The sequence below is a fragment of the Gorilla gorilla genome, chromosome 18 (assembly GCF_029281585.2).
Source record: "Gorilla gorilla gorilla isolate KB3781 chromosome 18, NHGRI_mGorGor1-v2.1_pri, whole genome shotgun sequence".
Classification (NCBI taxonomy): Eukaryota; Metazoa; Chordata; class Mammalia; order Primates; family Hominidae; genus Gorilla; species Gorilla gorilla.
This window is the reverse complement of record NC_073242.2, coordinates 27,590,144-27,612,499: the sequence shown is the minus strand read 5'-3', so window position 1 is coordinate 27,612,499 and position 22,356 is coordinate 27,590,144. Positions and strand designations below refer to the sequence as shown.

The window sequence follows — 22,356 nt, the reverse complement described above, 5'->3', positions numbered from 1 at the left end:
TCATGCCTGTAATCCCAGCACTTTGGGAGGTTGAGGCAGGAGGATCACTTGAGCCAGGAGTTTTGAGACCAGCCTGGGCAATAAAGCAAGACCTTGTCTCTCAAAAATAAATAAATAGATAAATAAATAAATAATTGGCTGGACATGGTGGCGCGTACCTGTAACCCCAGCTACTTGGGAGGCTGAGGTGGGAAGATCACTAGAGCCCAGGAGTTCAAAGCCGCAGTGAGCCATGATTGCACCACTGTATTCTAGCCTGGGAGACAGAGCAAGACTCCATCTCTTTAAACAAACAAACAAACAAACAAAATATATATATATCCATTCTAGGGGGTAGCAGCCCAGAGGTTTTTGTTTGTATATTTGTTTTGAGACAGGTTCTCTCTTTGTCATCCAGGCAGACATGCAGTAGCACAATCGTAGCTCACTGCAACCTTGAATTCCTGGACACAAGTGATCCTCCGGCCTCAGTTTCTCAAGTACCTGGGACTGCAGGCACATGCCACCACACCCTGCACATTTTAAAAATTTTTAGTCGAGACAAGGTCTTGCTGTTTCCCAGGCTGGTCTCTAACTCCTGAGCTCAAGCCATCCTCCTGCCTCAGCCTCCCAAAGTGCTGGGATTACAGGCATAAGCCACCGTGCCCGCCCTGTGGTTTTCCTAGACTCTCTCACAGAGTCCATCTTATGGCAGGCACAGCTGCTTGGCTACGGAAAAGATCCCCAGCCCTTAGGGGTTAGGATGCTGAAAACTGATCTTACCATCACATCCTGAATAGTTAAGAGGATCCTTTCTTTGTCCACGCTGCTTGAAGGGTCAGAATGTCCACATGCATTCAGAAGGGAGAAGTTAAAAACACAGGGCTTGGTACTGGTGGGAGATTTGGTATCCTAGGGACAAGCACAGAAAACTGGGCATGGTAAAAACAACTTCCTGTCCCTGAAGACATGCTGGGGCCTCGCTCTTCTGTTGGTCTCCCTGCCTCCCATCTTCTCCTCATTAAATCACCCTCTGCTCTTGCTCCTAAAGTGGATCTGATCACTCTCATCCCTGCTACATCAACACCATTGCTGGCACACAGCCAGTCAATGGACCAGGATCCAAACTCAGGCCACCAACTCCTAAAACAGTGCTCTGAACCATGGAGCTGTATGGCAGTTGAGTGAGTACCAGTGTAGAAAGATGGCCAAGGTATGTTGTTGAGTTTTTTTTAAAAATGGGAGGCCAGGCACAGTGGCTCACATCTGTAATCCTAGCACTTTGGGAGGCTGAGGCGGGTGGATCACCTGAGGTCAGGAGTTCGAGACTAGCCTGGCCAACATGGTGAAATCCCATCTCTACTAAAAATTCAAAAATTAGCCAGGTGTGTTGGCATGTGCCTGTAGTCCCAGCTACATGACAGGCTGAGGCAGAAGAACTGCTTGAACCCAGGAGGCGGAGGTTGCAGTGAGCCAAGATCTCACCACTGCACTCCAGCCAGGGTGACAGAGCAAGACTCCGTCTTTAAATAAATAAATAAGTAAATAAGGAAATGGGGCTGGCCATGGTGGCTTAGCCTTGTAATACCTGGAAATTTGGGAGGCTGAGGCAGGAGGATTGCTTGAGCCCAGAAGTTCAAGACCAGCCAGGGCAACATAGTGGGATATGAGACCCTATCTCTACCAAAAAACTCCCCAACAATTAGCTGGATGTGGTGGTGAGTGCCTGTTGTCTCAGCTCTTTGGGAGGTTGATGCAGGATGACTGCTTTATCCTGGGAGGTAGAGGTTGCAATGAGCTGTGATTGTGCTACTGCACTCCAGCCTGGGTGGCAGAGCGAGACTTTGTCTCAAAAAAAAAAAAAAAAAAAAAAAAGTGGGATAATCAAATAGCATGGACGGTATAATCCCATTTATGTGAAAATAACCATTAAAAATGTTAAAAAGGCACCCACTCAGAGGTCATTTATATGGTAACCCCAAACAGCAGGAACTGCCCTAAGTTCCTGCTGTGGTAATCCCACGCATTGAAACTGCCCTAAGTCTCATCACTGGGACGAATGAAGGAAGACTGAAGGGATGTGCTACAGAGTCTGGCTGGGGGCAGGGTTGGGGTGGGCTGGCCAAGGATGGTGGTCTTTAGTCGTTTATAAATGTCAGCAATAATCACTTTAAGACACTGAACTGTTACTGTGAGAAAAAACCAGACTCACCCCATGCCACCATCCACCCAATGGAAAGAACACTCAGAAGGCATTCCAGAAGACGTCAGGGTGGCCCTGTCTTCCTGTCACGTATCATGCTCTCAGGGACATCAGAGGTAACTAAACTTGGGAGATACTACTCACTGGGAACAAGACAGGTCCAGGATATTCTGGATCAATGATCTCTTCTTGGATATAATGAAATATGCCATTTTTAGTCCGGATGGTTATCTACCCATCTACTCACAATAATTATCTCCGGGGCAGTGGGATTATGAAAGGACTTTTGTTTTCTTTGTATCATTTGATTTTTTGTTTTTTTTCTTTTAGAGACAGGGTCTTGCTCTGTCACCCAGGCTGGAGTGCAGTGGCATAATCATCGCTTATGGTAGCCTTGTCATTTGAATTTTTTATATCAATTATGCATTATCAGGAAAATAAGTATCATAATTTTTTAAAATATAAACTTTGTTTCATTCCTGATACATCAACAGAGACAATATAATTTTTTTTTTTTTTTTTTGAGATGGAGTTTCACTCTGCCCCTGCAGTACAGTGGCTCGATCTCGGCTCCTGTAACTTCTGCCTCCTAGGTTCAAGTGATTCTCCTGCCTCGGCCTCCTGAGTAGCTGGGATTACAGGTGTGTGCCACTACACCTGGCTAATTTTTATATTTTTAGTAGAGACGGGGTTTCACCATGTTGGTCAGGCTGGTCTCGAACCCCTGATCTTAAGCGACCCTTCACCTCCCAAAGTGCTGGTATTACAGATGTAAGCCACGGCGCCTGGCAAGAGACAATACCACTTAAATGGTGAACATATCATCCATTGCAGCATACAACCATGTCCCCAGGAAAGCCAACATAACTAAGACTTGGCACTTTGGCAGAACTTTCTGGAAAGCGGTGTCTTCCTTTCACCAGAGATGTAAAACAGGTATGATGGTTTCCCCTCAAACTTAAGGAGAATCCCGTATCTTTATTTCTGCCCTCAAGCCCCATGCAATCTGACCCATGGCTGCTTCTCTGACCTCTCCTCTACTTAAGTATCACCTCATCAAGGGGAAGCCCCTGCACCCTCCATATAAAATAGCAGCCCCTGGCCATTTTTCTCTATCCCCTTCCTATTTTATTTTTCTTATCAGCCCTGTTGTCTCCTGACACATTATATACTTGTTTCTCTTCTGCCTTATCCCCAGTGTCCGGAATGGTACCTAGGATGGTGGTACACCGGAGCACACACACCTAAGTAATGGGACAGCTGTTCCTCAGCTCTGGTCACTGTTAGTGTATAAGAATGTGGACCCCTTGCCTGGGCATGGTGGCTCACGCCTGTAATCCCAGCACTTTGGGAGGGTGAGGTGGGCAAATCACCTGAGGTCAGGAGTTTGAGACCAGTCTGGCCAACATGGTGAAACCCCATCTCTACTAAAAATACAAAAATTAGTGGGGCTTGGTGGTTGGCGCCTGTAATCCCAACTACTCGGGAGGCAGAGGCTGGAGAATCGCTTGAACCCTGGAAGCAGAGGTTGCAGTGAGCCGAGATCGCACCACTGCACTCCAGCCTGGGTGACAAGAGTGAGACAACGTCTCAAAATAAATAAATAAATAAAAATGTCAGCTAGTAATTCACATCTTTTAAAAGCAATGTACAAGTCAACGGGGTGGAGGGCAACAGAACATGTCTGCAGCAAGCCAGTCTGTGAACTCAGAGAAGCTATGAAATTGAAGTTCACGGAAGATGTGATTAAAGGCGAGAGGCTGGTGTGTTTCAAAAGTGAAGGTCAGATGAAAAGTACATATGCGGACATGCATTTCCTCTTGCTCCATTTCAGGCTGCGCTTGCAAACAGTGTGAGGTGGCTGAGTATATTTAGCCACGTGCCTTTTTTTTTTTTCCCCTGTTCAGATTGCATCTCTTAAGACTTCTGCCTTTGCTGAAAACTGGCATTGCCATTTTACTCTTTCACTTTGCAGGAAAATAACTCCAAGAGGAAATTGACTGTGAAGCCTTATGGAGTGCCCCCTCAAGATGGGGAAAAAAAAGAAGAGAGAGAAATATAATCAAGCACTCAGAGTGGAGAAAATTAAGTGCTGGCGGAGCAGCAGCCATGCCTATGCAGAGTATGTGCACAAAAGGATGCTAATGGGACTTAATGCTGCTGTCCCGTGTTGTAAGGAGCTTGGGAGCTCACAAAGGAAGGGCTATATGTTAATTTAACGAGAGGTGCCCAATGCTTGACCAAAGACAAACTACCATGGCCTCGTGCTTGAAGGGCACACACACATCTGGGGCTGGGACTGTAACATATTGTGCTTGGCTAAAAACCAGCCTCCCAATTAAGAGAAATTGATGGCTGTTTTGCACAGACTGATCCTGAGCAGGGGGCTGTTTAGTTCAAAAGCAAATTGTCTGTGTTGTTTGGGATTTGAGTTTTAAAGGTAATAAAGTCCACAATTTTGCCTACTGTTTAACCCCACTTTAATGGACTGGGCAGAGAAACAAAGTCGTTGGATCATTCCATAGAAAAGGACTTTTATATTCTGTTTTAGGGAAACAAAAATTTCCAACATACTCGGGTTTTTTACAACCAAGATGTGAAACAAAGTGATCCTTGCTCTTTATCTGTCTTTCCTTTATCGGCAAATAAGGAAGTACAAGCATGAAAGCAAAATCGGAGGAACATTTCCTGGACGGCATTCCCATCTCCAGTAAGAGTCCTTCTCACTTCACAAAAGCGATACGTAGAAGCAAGACTCTGCCTTTGCGGTGATGTCACTGAATATGCAGCCGGGGCCCAGAGTTGAACAAATGCCACTCTGGCAAATGGGGCAGGGTGTGGCTTAGCAACTTGACTTTGACCTACCACCTCTGGATAATTTTGCTTCTACATAACTATGGAGATGATGTACTCATTCTATTTATAAAAATAATGCCCTTGGAGTAAACCCCAAGCATCCACTCCTACCTCCACCCTGGCCCAGGCCTGTTCTGCCCCAGTGCACCTAATCTTCCTTCATTCTTTATCCCCCTTGTTCACACTGTGCCTGCATCCTGCTCCTTGAACAAGCCTGGCCTCATGCCGTTGCACGCTTGCTGCTTCCTCTATCTGGAATGCCTTTCTCATTGCTCCTTGCCAAGCCACTCCTTTTTTTTTTTTAGACACAGTTTCACTCTGTCGCCCAGGCTGGAATGCAGTGGTGCAGTCTTGGCTCACTGCAACCTCTGCCTCCCGGGTTCAAGAGATTCTCCTGTCTCAGCCTCCCAAGCAGCTGGGATTATAGGCGCACACCACCACGCCCAGCTAATTTTTGTATTACAAGTAAAGATGGGCTTTCAACATGGCCAGGCTGGTCTTGAACTCCTGATCTCAGGTGATCTGTCCACCTTGGCCTCCCAAAGTGCTAGGATTACAGGCATGAGCCACAGCGCCTGGCCCCAGGTCACTCCTAATCCATCAGGTTTCAACTGAAATGTCATGCTGGAAAGAGGCCTTCCTTCTCTCTCTATCCTGGCTAACACTGCCTTCTCTCCCACACCATCTTGCTATCCCATCTTTCTCTTCTGTTTTCTTCAGAGAACTTACTGATACCTGAAATGATCTCATCGTTTATTTCTTCCTTTTTTCTTCATTGTGTGTCTCCCCTTTGGAGCATAGGTTGCTTAAGAACAGGCACCTCACTGGGTGCGACCCATGCCTGTAATCCCAGCTACTCAGGAAGCTGGGGTGAGAGGATGGCTTGAGCCCAGGAGTTCAAGGCTGCAGTGAGCTATGATTGTACCAATGCACTCCAGCCTGGGTAACAGAGCACAATTCCGTCTTTAAAAAATAATACAAAAATAAAAAAGTATAGGCACCTCTTCAGTTTTGTTCATTTCTGAATCTCTGGTGCCTGGGACAGAGCCTGATGGTCAGTGACAGGTGCTTAACAAATGCTTGTGGAAGGAAGGACTGGGATATACTTTTGCAGTTCAAAGGACTTCAGGAATGAAATGGCAATCTGAGGATGGGGAGTAAAATGTCCTGTTGTCAACCCTGTAAGCTGCTAAACCGACATGGACTCCAAGCTAAAGCTGCATAGGCCTCTAGGCTTTTAAACATGTGGCTCCTGCCGCCCTGGGGGTGGTATTCGAAATATTTATCAGGTGCATGTATACACATGTGGACAGGCTGAGCATCAGCAATTCCTGCCTGCCCTCACCAACTTGCCCCTCAAACTCTTACCCAGCTTTTAGGACCCAGGACAAAAGTCACTCCCTCTAGGAAGCCTTCCGGGATCCTCTACCTCCTCTGTCTGCGCCATGCTCTGCCCCAACCTCTCTGCATTCTCTCCCTGTACAGGGACTATGTGCTGGTGACCCTTAGAAGTCAGACCCCAGCCTCACCGACCCCTGGTCACTGGGTGCCTCTGAATGCTGACCTCTAGCCCAAGGTCTGCTCATCAAACTGTGTGAAATGAACGCAAGAGTGAAGGAACACAGCGGCGAGTGAAGGACAGAATAAATAACTGTCAGAAAGTGCCCCGAGGGGCCACTGCAGCACCGAGCCTCACCGTCTTTCAGGTGTCCCGAGCACAAGGCCAAGGCCACCCCTACCTGCGGACGATCCTCAGAAGTGTTGTTTGCCTGGAGAGTCACATCCCCACACAGCTCAAAATCATCAGAATAGTCCACAGGAGGTTCGATGTGGAGCCGTGGGCCAGCTTCTGTTCTGATCTGCACAGATTTCTGTACAAAAATGCAGACCATTTCAGATAAGGTGGAATGAGGTCTTTATTCCTCTGCGGGGCAGGGACTGGCACTGGAGAGGTGCAGCCAGGATCTATGGGCGTAGATACCATGGGGTGGTGTGCCTGCATGCAACAGCAGTGGTGTCATGATGAGCATGGGCCACAGGCCTCCTCCTCATCCGGGCCAGTACTGGATGGGCCATGCCGCCTCGCTCAAGAGTCTACTGTTTCTTGCTGTCCAAATAACGTGCAGGAGAATTTTTAAAAATAACTTTTTGGTTGGCAATTCTGTTCTTTTTTTTTTTTTTGAGTCAGGATCTCACTCTGTTGCCCAGGCTGGAGCGCAATGGTGCGATCTTGGCTCCCTGCAACCTCTACCTCCTAGGTTCAAGTAATTCTCCTGCCTCAGCCTCCTGAGTAGCTGGGACAACAGGCACCTGCCACCACGCGGCAAATTTTTGTATTTTTAGTAGAGACGGGGTTTTGCCACGTTGGCCAGGCTTGTCTTGAACTCCTGGCCTCAAGTGATTCGCCTACCTCGGCCTCCCCAAGTGCTGAGATTACAGGCATGAGCCACTATGCCCAGTCGGTTGGAAATTCTTTATCAGTAGACTTTTAGTAGGTGCTAAACTTCTCAAAAAGGACTTTGTGGTCAAGGCGTGGTAGCTCACGCCTGTAATCTCAGGATTTTGGAAGGCCGAGGCAGGAGGATCACTTGAGGCCAGGAGTTGGAGCCCAGCCTAGGCAACATAGTGAGACCCCCATCTCTACAAAAAAATTTAAAAAATTAACCAGGTGGCAGGGCATGGTGCCTCACACCTGTAATCCCAGCACTTTGGATGGCCGAGGTGGGCGGATCACCTGAGGTCAGGAGTTCGAGACCAGCCTGACCAAGATGGAGAAACCCCGTCTCTACTAAAAACACAAAATTAGGTGTGGTGGCGCATGCCTGTAGTCCCAGCTACTCAGGAGGCTGAGGCAGGAGAATCACTTGAACCCGGGAGGCAGAGGTTGCAGTGAGCTGAGATCATGCCATTGCACTCCAGCCTGGGCAACAAGAGCGAAACTCCATTTAAAAAAAAAAAAAAAAATTAGCCAGGTGTGGTGGTGTGTGCCTGTTGTCCCAGCTACTAGGGAGGCTGAGGTGGGGGGATTGCTTGAGCCCAGGAGTTCGAGGCTGCAGTGAGCCAAGATCACACTATTGTACTGCAGCCTGGGTGACAATGTGACACCCTGTCTTTAAATAAAAGAAAGGGGGGGCTTTGTGATTAGACTTGTTTGGGAAACCCTGGCCTACATACTCACACTGCGGATATCCTAAAATGAAACACAGCATGGGACATTTCCCAAACTTTCTGGATTGCGGACACTCTGGACTGGGGCCTCTCTTTATTCTAGTATCCTTTGGATTGTTCTTTGGGAAGGAAACTCATTGGCCTGGTGTGGCCGATTACAGACTCCCCTCCAATGTCCACTTTCCCCTTCTTCTACTGCCTGGAGTTCCAGATGTGCACATGGAGTCCCAGGTTCCCCTGCAGCTAAGAGGAACCGCGTGAACACGTTCTGACTCACAAGCTGTGGGTGGGAGGGAGGGATGTGCATTGCATCTTCTAGGTGTTTCCTCAAAGGGCAGGGGCCAGCTTCCCCAGGCCCTGCAGCTTCCTCTGCCAGCTGCAATGGGGAGGTGGGAGTGAGCTGACTGGTGCTGGGGGGAGGAAAGCAACATCTGGAGGATGGTCAGAGTAACAGGGGTTCCTTGGTGACCTCATGGAGCAAGGGCGAGTGCTCCCATCTAAGCAGTGTTGTGTCAGAGACAACAGCTTTCATGCTGTTCAAGCCACTGTTACTTGTGTCTCCCTGCTGGAGCAGCCAAACCTGTACCTCAACTGATGTACCTGGCACGCAAGGTTCCCTACGATGTGGCCACAGCCCACCTTCTTGCCCTGATTGCTGCACAGACAACCACACACCTGATAATTAGGCCAAACAAAGGGCTTCTGGGGCTGCGAGGATCTGCAGCTTCATCAGTCCAGCATCCAGGCTGTGTCCTTCAGGAAACACCTCCCTTGTTTTCCTCTGGGACCCAATTTCCTCCCAACTCTCAGTCCACATGTGGCCCCATGGTGGGGATTTGAGGCAGGCCTGGCCAATCCACCTATTCCACCCTTATAACATGCTATGGCCAGCCAGTCCAGGGATAGAAACGGACCTAAGGCAGCAATCAGAACAGCCCTGGATTCCTGTTAGAGCCGTGGGAAAGAGGTGCTCTCTTCTTGAGGGATGTGAAGCTAGAGGGAAGTCTATCAGGAGCTGCTGGGGACCATCCTGTCCCTAACAGAAAGAGCCAAGAGAGCTGAGAGGATGAAGCAGAGTCCTGATGGGTTTTAGAAGCCCTGGATCCAGCTGCACCTGAAGCGAGCCCCACTGAAACATTCTCCTTTTTGCTTACACCAGTGTGAAGAGGATTAAAGTTATTTGTGACAGTCTTGGCCCTCCCTTGTACCCTGAACTCTCCCACCTCTGTGCCTCTGCTCATGCTATTCTCCCAATCTGAATGCCATTTCCCCAAATCTTTTCCATGCATCCAAACCCTACCTAGCTTTGGAGACAATGCTCTCTGCCTACCCGGTATCTGTCAGCTGCCTGACTCTACTGAGGTGGCCATGTGCCCCACTAAGACGGTCACATTGCTGGGGGCCCTTGCAGCTAGGGATGGCCACGAGATCCAGGTGTGGCAATGCTAGTGGTTAGAAGTCTACGAGGCAGAGCTTCAGAGAAAACTCTGTTTTCCTGGTAATCAGGAGAGACTCAGTGCAGACAGGACTTCTGCCCTTTACCCTTCTACCTTTCTTCCTGACCGGAATGTGGATGGGATGTTTGGGAACACAGCAGTCACCTTGTGAGAATGAGGAAGAAAGCCACACACCAAAGATGGCCCAGTGCAATAGAGAAGCTGGGTTCCTGGTGGCACCACCCACCCATGCCACCAGCCTGCCTCCAAATGCACTGTTCACAAATGAGGAAAACAGGAGCCATGGTCTCTAAGCTGCAGCAATCTAGTTTCTGTTGCAAGCAGCTCAACTCCATCCCACTTGCTGACCCACTCTGGGCACTTGTTACTTTTGCGTTTCTGTTACCGTGGCTCCTGTGTGGTGAAGGGCCCAGGTTCTAGACTCCAGCATGCTACGCAATTCCTGGAACTCTGATGCCTACTCCTTGTGTGACCTTGAGCAAGTCACCTAGCCTCCCTGAGCCCGGTTTCCAAATCTGTTAAGACAGCGCTCATGAATCTTCATCAGAGAGCTGCCACAAAGATGACACGCAGTGATGCAGGTGAGCCCTCGGCTGGGGCTTTGGCACACAGCACCACAGGGCTGCACCTATTTACACGGCATCAACTCTGCACAGGTCACCAAACTGCCTCTCAGGTGTATGTTTCATTCGGCATAACCCCCAAAAGCCAGCCAACCATGTCCTCTGGTAGTGAACCAGAGACCTGCTCCGAGGCCAGAGGTAAAGCTGGCTGTGTTGGACTCAGTAAGCAGGGCCAGGGCTGGCTTGAGGGGAGCAAGGTGCCCAGGGTGTGATATTTAAGGGAGTCTCACTCTCAGGCACCAACCTGTCCATGCACAAATCTGAGCATGAGGCCTCCTTTAATATTCTGCTCCAGGTGCCTTACTTACCTCGCCCTCTCCTGGCCCTGTTACTGAAAGATAGAACAGGACACAGAGTATGTGCATGAACTCTAAGACTCACAAAAGGGGTACTCAAGGGTAATTAGGGGCTGGGCAAGGTGACTCTTGCCTGTAATCCCAGCACTTTGGGAGGCTGAGATGGGAGGACTGCTTGAGTCCAGGAGTTTGAAACCAGTCTGGGCAACATAGTGAGACCACATCTCTAAAAAAATAAATAGATAAATTAGCCGGGTGTGGTGATACGTGCCTGTAGTCCCAGCTACTTGGGAGGGCAAGGCAAGAGGATCACTTGAGCCCAGTTCGAGGCTGCAGTGAGCTATGATCACATCACTATGCTCCAGCCTGGGTGACAAAGCGAGATCCTGTCTCTAAAGAAAAAGTGAGCAAAGAAGGGCTCAGAGAAGGACAAGTGACTAAAAGAAAAATGATGCAGGAGGAAATTGAGAGAGAAGGTCTCCGTGGGAACCTGTGAATGGGGCTGGCACCCAGCCAGATGCCCACTAGGGCTGTTATTATAGGAGGCTCTGGAGCTAAGAGGGGCTGGGGAAGGCATGATCAAGATTACATCTTTGGCTGGGCGCGGTGGTTCATGCCTGTCATCCCAGCACTATGAGAGGCTGAGGAGGGCAGATCAGTTGAGACCAGGAGTTCGAGACCAGCCTGGCCAGCATGGTGAAACCCTGTCTCTACCAAAAATACAAAAATTAGCCAGGTGTGGTGGTGTGTGCCTGTAGTCCCAGGTACTCGGGAGGCTGAGGCAGGAGAATCGCTTGAGCCTGGCAGGTGGAGGCTGCAGTGAGCCAAGATCGCGCCTCTGCACTCCAGCCTGGGCAACAGAGTAAGACCCTGCTAAAAAAAAAAAAAAAAAAAAAAAAAAGATTATGTCTCTGGAAGATGGACTAGGGAGGAATTTGCCCTAGAAAAAGCAATTTCCTAGAACTGGTCCTAGAAGCAGCAAAAAAATAAATAAATAAAAAAGAAAAAGGGGTGGTGGTGGTGGTGGTAATTAGGGCATGCATTTCCCTTGAAGCCCTGGAGTTAGAACCTTTCACCCCCTGTAATATTCAATTCCCTGCAGGTTTAGTAAACATAAGGATTATCTAGATGATGAAGAAAATGATGTCAGAGTCTTACTGACCTACCAAACTCTAGTAGTTTGGACAGAACTCCTTTCTGATCCAAGTTCACAATGCCCCGCTCCCCCATCAACGCTTTCACATTACGTGCCATGTCACTGGGTGCCACTCCAAGCACTCAGGTGCATTCACTCATTTAGTTCTTTTTTTTTTTTTTTTTTTTTGAGACAGAGTCTCACTCTGTTACCCAGCCTGGAGTGCAGCGGGGTGATCTCGACTCACTGCAACCTCTGCCTCCTGGGTTCAAGCAATTCTCCTGCCTCAGCCTCCTGAGTAGCTGGAACTATAGGTGCCCGCCACCAGGCCCAGATAATTTTTGTACTTTTAGTAGAGACGGGGCTTTGCCAAGTTGGCCAAGCTGGTCTTGAACTCCTGACATCAGGTGATCTACCTGCCTTGGCCTCCCAAAGTGTTGGGATTACAGGTGTAAGCCACTGTGCCTGGCCGCTCATTAGTTCTCAAAGCAACCCAAGGGGGAAACTGAGTCACAAGGGTGTAGGCCACTTGCCCAAGGCCACACAGCGAGGAAGTTGCACAGCCTAATCACAGGCCTGACACTAAACCAAAGATGGGCCAACATTTCCTGTAAAGGGCCAGAAGTATTTTAGACTTTGCAAGCTATATGGTCTCTGTTAGGAAACTCAGCAATCCTATTGCAGCTCAAAAGCAGCCACGGGCAATGACTAAAGAAATGGGCATGGTTGTGTTCCAGTAACACTTTATTTACAAATATGGGCTGAGGCTAGATTTGGCCCAAGGGCTTTGGTTGTGGATGAACTCTTGTTCTAAATCACCACGCTGTACTGCCCCCAGCAGGCATGTTGAAGAATAAATGTGTCCCACCTGGGCTGGGTGTGGTGGCTCACACCTCTAATCCCAGCTCTTCAGGAGGCTGAGGTGGGAGGATTGTTTGAGGCCAGGATTTTGAGAGCAGCCTAGGCAACACGGTGAGACCTTGTCTCTACAAAAAAAAAAAAAAAAAAAAAAATTTTTTTTAAATTAAAAAACAATGTGTCCAGCCTGGCCTTTGGACTGGGATTAGAGAACTTCCCTGGCTGGGTGCGGTGGCTCACACCTGTAATCCCAGCAGTTTGGGAGGCTGAGGCAGGCGGGTCACCTGAGGCTGGGAGTTCGAGACCAGCCTGGCCAAAATGGTGAAACCCCGTCTCTACTAAAAATACAAAAAATTAGCCGGCATGGTGGCACACGCCTGTAATCCCAGCTACTTGGGAGGCTGAAGCAGGATAATCGCTTGAACCCAGCAGGCGGAGTTTGCGGTGAGCCGAGATCACACCACTGCATTCCAGCCTGGACAACAGAGTAAGACTCTATCTCAAAAAAAAAAAAAAAAAAAGAAAGAAAGAAAAACAAAAAGAAAAGAAAAAAGAAAAAAAAGGGAATTTCCTGAGCATATCTAACACAAAAAAGGAGGCAGGGGCTGAGCTACAGATCATTTGAAGAAAAGATCTTAGAGAGATGGTGGAAAGGGCTGAAGAAAAGCAGCTAGGGATTCTGCCTGGGAGAACAGGGAGGAGGCGGGGTGCAGCAGGAAAGTGCATGGCCACGCCTTCCTATAGAAGATGGGTTGCTCGCAGATGCCCCTCTGGACTCCCAGTGCCCCCTGCTGTTTCCACCTTCTCCGCTCCTCTGCTGCTCAACCTCTTGACGATCTGTCGCATGTTGCCCTGGGTTCCAGCTCCACATACGGCGCAGCTTCCTCCCAGGCCGTATCAACTCGGTCTTAGCACATGTGTTAGCCTCGGCGCTAGGGCTGTGGAGGGAAAGCACTACCCGGAACATATAACCAACACCGGGGGTTTCCAGGCCCGGAGATTCCTGGAGGTCTTCCTGCCTCGACTGGGATGAAGCTGTAAGGGCTTTGAAGTTCATCATTGATTTGAATTTTGTTTTTATTATACTTTAAGTTTTAGGCCCCACAGCAGGCCCCCCACAACAGGCCCTGGTGTGTGATGTTCCCCTTCCTGTGTCCATGTGTTCTCACTGGTTCAATTCCCACCTATGAGTGAGAACATGTGGTGTTTGGTTTTTTGTCCTTGCGATAGTTGGCTGAGAATGATTCCAGCATTCATCCATGTCCCTACAAAGGACATATAGTTTCCAGCTTCATCCATGTCCCTACAAAGGACATGAACTCATCATTTTTTATGGCTGCATAGTATTCCATGGTGTATATGTGCCACATTTTGTTAATCCAGTCTATCATTGTTGGACATCTGTGTTGGTTCCAAGTCTTTGCTATTGTGAATAGTGCCGCAATTTTCTACCATACCTCCCAGGAGAGCATGCTCCTCCCTCCTCCCCAGAAACTACTCAATTTACATCCAAATACCAGGAGGCCTTCTAGCTGGGGAAGAGATGGCTCGAGAAGGGGCAAGGAGGAGGGACCACGGGGCACGGGGCCCGGGCCTGTGGAGCTGCCTGACTCACCAGCACCGGCCAGGGCCTAGGGTGCGGCCTGGCCTCCCCATGGGTTTCTAGTCCTTTGTCCAGAAAAAGGGGGCCTGGACTAGGGCCCTGCTACTCTAAGTGTGGTCCACGGACCAGCAGCATTGGTATCTCCTGGGAATTTGTGAGAAATGCAGAATTCCAGGCCCCTCCTTTGCCTTGGGAATCAGAATGTGAACCTGAGCAGTATCCCAGGTCATTTACACGCACGCACATTCAATTTCCAATAGCATGAGATCAGGAGACCGACAGGGCTTTGTGGTGGAAGCCGTTGCTTCTGCCTGTCCAGCACATACTCCCCTGTGTTTGGTAAAAGCACCCTGTTTTCGCTTTTTGAGATGGTGTCTTGCTCCCCACTTCCTGCCCGGGCCCTAAGAGGTTCACATGGCACTGAGTCCTCCCAAGGGGTGGAAGCACGTGACCCAGGCCTAGCCAATCAGAGCATGCGATTCCCCTGGCCCCCAGTGATTGGGTGACTGGTTCCGGGGCGTGGAAGAGATGTGGTAGCAGGGTGGCGGAACCTAAGTGGGCAGCTGCTGGTGGCTTGTCTTGATACCACATGGGGCACAGGGGGGGTTGAGAGATGAAGAATAGGTCATTATATCGTTTGAGCTCCTGGACCCAAACGTGCCTGAACTTAAGATAACCAAGAATCGGGATGAACAATTCTGCTAGCCTTAGATTTGAACTGAAAGCATGAAAGAGAGCTCTAATGTTCAAGGAAAGCCCAGGTCTCTCTCTCTCCTTTTTTTTTTTGAGACAGAGCCTCACTCTGTCGCCCAGGCTGGAGTGCAATGGCACGATCTCAGCTCACTGCAACCTCTGCCTCCCGGGTTCAGGCAATTCTCCTGCCTCGGCCTCCCGAGTAGCTGGGATTACAGACATTCACCACCATGTCCGGCTAATTTTTTTGTATTTTTAGTAGAGACAGGGTTTCAGCACGTTAGCCAGGCTGGTATCGAACTCCTGACCTCAGGTGATCCACCCATCTCGGCCCCCCAAAGTGCTGGGATTACAGGCGTGAGCCACCGCGCCCGGCCTCTCTCTGGTCTATGGTTTTCCCGTCTTCCCTTTAGCACTACTGCTCACCTCGCAGAGGTGTCAGGACCCAGGTTTGCAGTCGCATTAAGGCAGTGAATCAGCAAGCTTTTACTGAGCACCGACTGCATACAAGGTTCTGAAAACACAGGAAGATACAAAAAAAATAAAAAAAAAAAAAACCAATGCCCTGCCCTCAAGGAGGTCACACAGCACACATAATGGGAGAATGTGTTTATGAAGCAACATGTGACAAAATTAATGTGGTCCAGAAAGAGTTTCTAATGTTGAGTGGGTGCTGGAGAGGGGAATAAATAGTCCCTCCATCTGGCCTGCTCTCCCGCCCCCAACCCCAGGGAGGCTCCTCTGCCACCACTGGGAGGAGATTGAAAGCAGCCCTGCCCACACAGAAGGCTCACCTCCACTGAGCAGCCCAGGCTGGCAGGTTCCAACCCAGCCCCCCAGGCCGTGCATGGCTCCCTGCCTCCCACCTCCACGCCCTTGCAAGGGATGATGACTGTGCACCTGGCTGGCTCCCCGCTTGGCACGCTGCTGTACCTGAGTGGGTGTTTCAAAGCGGCTGCTCTTTCTTGCCTACTTGCAGCACCCAGACCTGGGTAGACCCTTGCAGTATCAATCATATGCGGGAGGAGGATTTAAAAGCAGTGACATCCCCAAATCCATGTTCCTTTTTGCAACCCAAGGCCAGCTTATTTCATACCTGGCCCACACTCAGCCCAGTTCATGCCCAGAGTTATTTGTTCATATCTGCCACCCCTCTTCGCAAACTGTTTTAAAAGGTGTGCATTAAAGCTTATTGTCAAGTAGAAAAAAAGAGCAAGGCTGGGGGCTGCCCCATATGGTTGTGCGGGTTGTGCAGTATGCAAATGGCTCCCTCTAGAGGTAGGAGAGCTCTAAAACACTGACAAAGGCAGGTCTAGGGTTGGGAGGTCCGGCTGACTTGATGTGTTCATCCCTGATTTGTCTGATCTCTTAGAAATAGCAGTGCTCCCCACTCTGACAGTCTGTGTTGTGCAAGGTCACTGGAAAGGCCAATGCTTTACGGCTTGTTTCATTTGTTGTCCTCACTGCAGGGGTTTCAGAACTCAGAAGGAAGATAACAAGAGACAGGGCCCCCAACACTTCCCATTTTTACTTGTGAGATTTTCTGAAGGTGCTGAAGCTGCACAGGCCACAACAGGACACAGGATATGGTGGCTGAGTGAGAGCAAAGCCTCTGCTTTAATAATTGCAATGAACTTGCTTTAGAGACCTTTAAGGAAAGCCCACCCCACAGTAAATTGCTGGAAGGCCAATCCCTTCACTAACAATTTAATGCTAAGAGCCGATGACGTTCATCAAATCTGACAGCATTTTGGTAAACGACGGCTCTGTTGATTAGGCCGCTGTCCACCCAAGTATTACAAGGCTGAGGAAGCCATAAATCTTAATCCACAGATAGCAGCATAAAGATCTAAGGCCCAGAAGTGGTGGGGGAAAAAGGACAGTATGAACAAGAGGCCATACATCACCACCAGCCCATTCCACAGGGAAGGTGGCAGCTCGGGAGCCCAACACAGCCATCGCCATGATCCTCCCCAAACCCCCAGGAATCAGAGGGGCTTGGGAAGGGTTTTACAGGTGGAAGTCATCGGCTTCTTGGCCAGCAGCCAGAGTTGGGATGACTCTGTGACCTTCTGGTCAAGGGATCTGGAGGCCAGTGTACCTGACGCAGCCCCTCCTGTCAGGGCAGCTCTACCCAAATGTGCTTTCTTATTGTTGGGTGAGACCATAAGAAGAGAAACCTGTTCTCCTGGAGGTGGTGAATGGATTGGGCTTGGTCAGTAGAAACAGGGTGTGTGATTCAAGAGAGTTTCAGGGCTGGGCGCAGTGGCTCACATCTGTAATCCCAGCACTTTAGGAGGCCAAGGTGGGTGGATCGCATGAGCCCGGGAGTTCAAGACCAGTGTGGGCTACATAGCAAGAACCTGTCTCAAAAAAAAAAAAAAAAAAAAAAAAATCCAGCAAGACAGCCAGGAGGAGAGTACAGAGGGTGAATGGGGAGGCAAGGGGGCTGTGTGGACTGTGAATAAGGCTGGGACTGCAGGTGCTCACTGTGCACTGGGACCACTGCATCCCACCACGGTGTCCCCTGCTGACCAATGTGAATACACAAGGCGACCGTGTGGCCCCACTGATACCTCCTGGTTGGCGTGGCCCTACAAGTGAAACCCCAAGACCGGGAGAGGACTGTGGTCCCTCTCTTGGTGGAGCAGCTTTTGAGAACTGGCCACTGGCCATTGGGGACTTGGCTGCCTTGACCACTCTGCCTACCCTCGGCTGCCCCTAAGCATGGCAGGAGCCCATCCAAAAGGGTTAGGATAGAAAGATTGTCTTCCTCTCCATCCCATGGACCCAAGACTCTGTCTCCATGGACTGTCCACCATGGAGAAACTTTGGACTTAACTCCACTTCTTGGAGCCAGAGCAAACCAATCCAGCCCGTCTTCCTCATGACAGTAATAATGGTATAGCTGGCACCCCCACTCTATTCACTGTGCTACCTCCAGCCTTCTTGACAAGAAGCTATAGGACTCATGGTTCCTGCTCATGCGGCCAGGGCAGGCAGGGTTTGCACCAAATGACCTGGTCTCTGAGGGGCTCTAGTCATAGCCGACGGAGGTAGGAGGGGGTGCCTCATCCAGGCTAAGCAGCAGCAGCCCAGGCCATGCCCTGAGAAAGGGATGAGCTGAGAGATTCAGACTATCTCTGTCTTGGAAACTTTCAACTAACAAATATGGAGGGAGTGTAAAAACGTGTGTGGAGAAGGCACGATGGATCAGGGGAACGCTGAAGCTACGAGTTGGCGGCAGCTCAGGGACAGGGAACAGAAGTGCAAGGACGGGGGCTGGGGAAGGTTGGTGGAGAGAGACGTAGCCCTGCTTCAAAGGCTTCCTGGTCCTCCCGTAGCCCCTTGCTCCCATGGGCGGTCCTTTCTGCACACATGAACCCAAAATATGAACCCAAACGTGGCGCTCTACTGTTTCAACCCTCTTGGAAATTCTCACATTTAGATTGAAATCCAAACTTCCTCCTGTGGTCTTCTAGGCCCTGCATGGCCGGTTCTTCCTACTTGCAACCCTGACACCCTCATCCCCACCCTTTCTGCCACCCTGTCCTGATCGCCCTGCCTCCTCTCAGCCTGTGCCCAGTGCCCGCTGCTCTCACTGTCCCCTCACCTGAAACCCTCCCCCAGCCACAGATCTTTCCGGGGCTGGCTCCAGGTAACTCTCAGGCCCTGGCTGCGATGCGGCCCCTTGGGAGGCTGTGCTGCCCACCTTTGCTGAAAGAGCGCTTCCCCGACACCTTCTCTTTCAGGCTGCTGCTGCTGTCCTCTGTCCTTCCTTCGTAGCACTGTCTTCCGACTCGCTTGCTTGCCTTTGGTCCTTTGCCTTCCCAACCTCCCCACCCGCTCCCCATCAACATGAGCTCCAGGAGAGCAGGGCTGGCCTCACTTACTGCTCGGAACCCGGCATCTGTAAGTGCCAAAACTGAGTATGTGCTCAATACATGAGCACGGAATGAAAGAAGTAAAGTATGAGTGAGCAAAGGAACATACTAGAGTGAAGAGCCCTGAGGCCTCCAGGCTGAGCTGCCCTCCCCATCTGCCCCTCTGCTGATTAAAACAACAGGCAGCACCATTCACTATTTCTCCTGTGCCAGGCACTGCTTCAGCTTCTCTCCAAACACGGACCCCACTGATCCTCATTAATTGCCCTCATTAATTACCATTACCAGCCTCACATGACAAATGAGAGCGCAGGCACCGAGGGGGTTAAGCATCTTAGCCACTGTGCAGCTGGCAGGAGGCGGAGCCAAGGCTTTGCACTGGGGTTGCTGGAAGGTTCCAGGGTCTGTGCTCTTAGCCATTCCTCTGGACTTGTCTGTCACCTGTTCCCACCTGAAGCAGCAGGCAGCCCCTGCTGATAGACCACCTGTAATGCACGCTGCACATGCTCCCCTCCAGCAGCCCTGGGAGGTTTCATTGATGATGAAACCAAAGCTCAGAGTGGTTACACGGCCAGCTCCAGAGCACACAGCTCACAGAGGTTACATGGCCAGCTCTGGGGTGCACAGCTCAGAGAGGTTACACAGCCAGCTCCGAGACACACAGCTCAGAGAGGTTACTCAGCCAGCTCTGGGGCACACAGCTCAGAGAGGTCACATGGCCAGCTCCAAGACACACAGCTCAGAGAGGTTACACAGAGAGCTCCAGGGCACACAGCTCAGAGAGGTTACACAGCCAGCTCCAGGGCACACAGCCAGTGAGCAGTCCAAAGCCTATTCCTTCCACTCTCCAGGGGCTACAAACTCAAATGCCCCAAAGAACCAGGTGGGAAATGGAAACACGAGATAAGAGAAATCATAGCCTAAATCTGATAATAAACCACAGCTACCACTCAGCCTCACCACTGAAGCTCTGGGGAGTGGTGGGGACTTTGGCAAACAGGAAAGCTCATGCCCTGTCCAAAGGCAGTAGCTGGACTTGGCTCCTGCTGCTGGCTGCCTAGTGGGGAGGAGGATGGCCCAGTGTGGGGGCCAGACTTTTCCATTTTTTCCAGGGAAGAAGAAATCTAGATTTTTGATTTTGAGATAGGGTCTTGCTCTGTCCCCCAGGCTAGAGTGCAGTGGTGCGGTCATGGCTCACTGCACCCTTGAACTCCTGGCTTCAAGCGATCCTAACTGTCTCAGCCTCCTCAGTAGCTGGGACTAGAGGTGTGCGCTACTATGCCTGGCTAATTTTTTTATTTTTAGTAGAGATGGGACTCGCTATGTTGCCTGGGGTGGTCTTGAATTCCTGAGCTCAGGTGATCCTCCTTCTTCGGCCTCCCTAAGTGCTAGGATTAGAGGCATGAACCATTGCACCTGGCTAGATATATTTTTAATATAAAATCTTGTTAATTTAAATGTTGGCAAGCTTCTAAAAGTCTTTTAAAAGCTGTATGAGCCCAACAACCATTATCTGGGGGCAAGTTTGACCCACAGGCTTCAAGTGGTTAACTTCTGGACCCCGCCAGGCCCGCCATCCATGTATTTGAAGTCAGGTGTCACACCCTCCTCCCAGTTAAGCAGTCCCCATGTCTTCACAGCCCGAGCTTCAAAGGCAGGAACTGAGCCTTCTTGAATTTTTTTTTTTTTTGAACCCTAGAGCCTTGCACAGTGCCTGGGCCCTGCTGGGTATCAATACATGTCTGTTAAATTAACAGATGATTTCATTCATGACACATGTTGTAGTTCATTCACCACTTTTGAATGCTCCCTGGTTTGTGTCTATCTTTAAGGGTGGTTCCCAAAAGCCTGGGTGTGTGGAGCAGAGTCCATGCTCTAGACTGGAGGGGGCCGGCCCTCGGTACCCATCCCACACTCCTCCTGGGGAGCCTTTCTGTGGGGTAGAGGCCAGAAAGCCAAATACTGCATTTCCCAGACTCCCTTTCTAAAGCTGTCCTCACAGGGTTAACAAGAATTCTCACAGAATATAGTTATAATTCAGCATTAATCACTGCACTTTGACCCACTTCCTCGTAACTGAAATTCACTGGATACTGACCATTAGCATTCCCATTATTCCTTATAGATTTCTGACTGTAGAATCATTAAGGCTTTTAAGAATTGCTTAAGATGTTTTTCAGATCTTAAATTCCAGCAAAACAACTGACGCTAGCCAGTTTGAAGGCCCCCACAGAAGAACGGGATCCACGTGAGAACACAGCTTCTTCATCTCCCTGTCCCGTGACTTCCCCCTGCACTCTTCCACCAATCAATGATCTCCACACATCAGCCTGCTCCAAAACCCTTAAAAACACTGGCCCCAAACTCCTCCGGGAGACAGATTTGAGGTTTCCTCCCATCTCCTCGTTTGGCAGCCCTACAATTAAATCTCTCTCTCTGCTGAAACCCAGTGTCTATGTGTATAGACTTGCCAGCATCGTGCAATGGACCTATAATGGTTACATTTTGGCTTGGGTTCTGGGTGTGATTTAGGTTCAGCCAATCAGATGGCCTCACATGAGCCAGGGAAAGCAGAAGTGAGGTGAGGAGAGGAGGGGGATAGATGTTGGCTGTTTCAGTGCTAAGCACAGGGCATGGAGTTCTTCCACAATGTTCCTGACTGGCTAGCCACGCTGCGGGGCAGGGTCTTCATAGCGCTGTCCCAGCAGGCATGGAGTCACTCTGAGGCCAACAGCTGGGGCAGTAACTCCCTGATTCCTGGATTGCAGCTAAGGTGACGCCTTCCTGATGCTGATACCCCACCTTCCCAACAGTGTCCTAGGCAGCCGCTCTCCTGGCAGGCCCAGGCTAAGTGGTCATGCTTTTGAGGCGCCATTCCTAGAGGCCCAGCCCAGAGTCCCCTCCTCATGCTAGCCCAAGGACTTCGTAAGCACCCGACTCCCTGCACTGCATTTGTTTCTGCTTAAAATAGCCTGAGTGGTCTCTGCTGTTAGGCACTGACTGACCCCTGACTGATACAGTGTAGAAGGACAATTACAGCCCTCGAGGCATCAGGAAATCAGGAAATTAGCTATGATTAGGCCCTGTGAAGTGTGGGACCACAAGGAGAGACTGAGGAGGATGCTAATTAATCTTAGGCCAAGTTTTTTAAATTGCACAGACTCTAGGGCCAGCTATTAAGCCACAATCTAAGACACAAATATGGCTCCTGATAATAGAAGGCTCTCAAAACAAGTAGAAGAACTGTCTTACGTGAGAAGTGAAGAAAGCCCTCATTAGCAACAAATTAATATTCATTGCAGGGGACAAAAGGAGGCCTCCAGGCTGTGTGTCCTCCAGGCCTTGCTCCTCAGCACTGAGATCAGGCAGGGACACCCTTCCCCAATTAATCAATGACTTGAAGATGCCCCTGTGGGGAGGGAGAAAGACCACTGGGTTTATAACCACAGCCCAGAGTTCAAATCCCAGCCTGCCCTCTTCCTTAGTAGCTATGCAACTCTAAGGAAGTCACCTTACCTCTCTTGGCCTTGATTTCTTCAGTAGCACAATAAGGACATTTTCTGACCTACAGGATTATTGTGGGTGGGCTGATAAAGGGTAT

The 22,356-nt window shown here is 49.9% G+C and overlaps 1 protein-coding gene across 21 annotated transcripts in view; it reads right to left on the bottom strand.

The window, feature by feature from the left end:
• KATNIP (katanin interacting protein) overlaps window positions 1–22,356 on the bottom strand; it is a 232,361-nt gene that overhangs the window by 124,643 nt on the left and 85,362 nt on the right. For 10 of the 21 annotated variants that reach the window (XM_063699554.1, XM_063699555.1, XM_063699556.1 and 7 more), the window contains 2 exons: window positions 6,778–6,909; window positions 763–891 (listed from right to left, as the gene is read on the bottom strand). The exons of 4 other annotated variants lie outside the window; for them this stretch is intronic. In XM_063699554.1, coding sequence (XP_063555624.1) covers window positions 763–891; window positions 6,778–6,909 — 261 coding nt within the window. The remainder of the gene's footprint in view (window positions 1–762; window positions 892–6,777; window positions 6,910–22,356) is intronic. 7 more of the 21 variants (XM_063699557.1, XM_063699559.1, XM_019012753.4 and 4 more) reach the window with 2 other exon arrangements.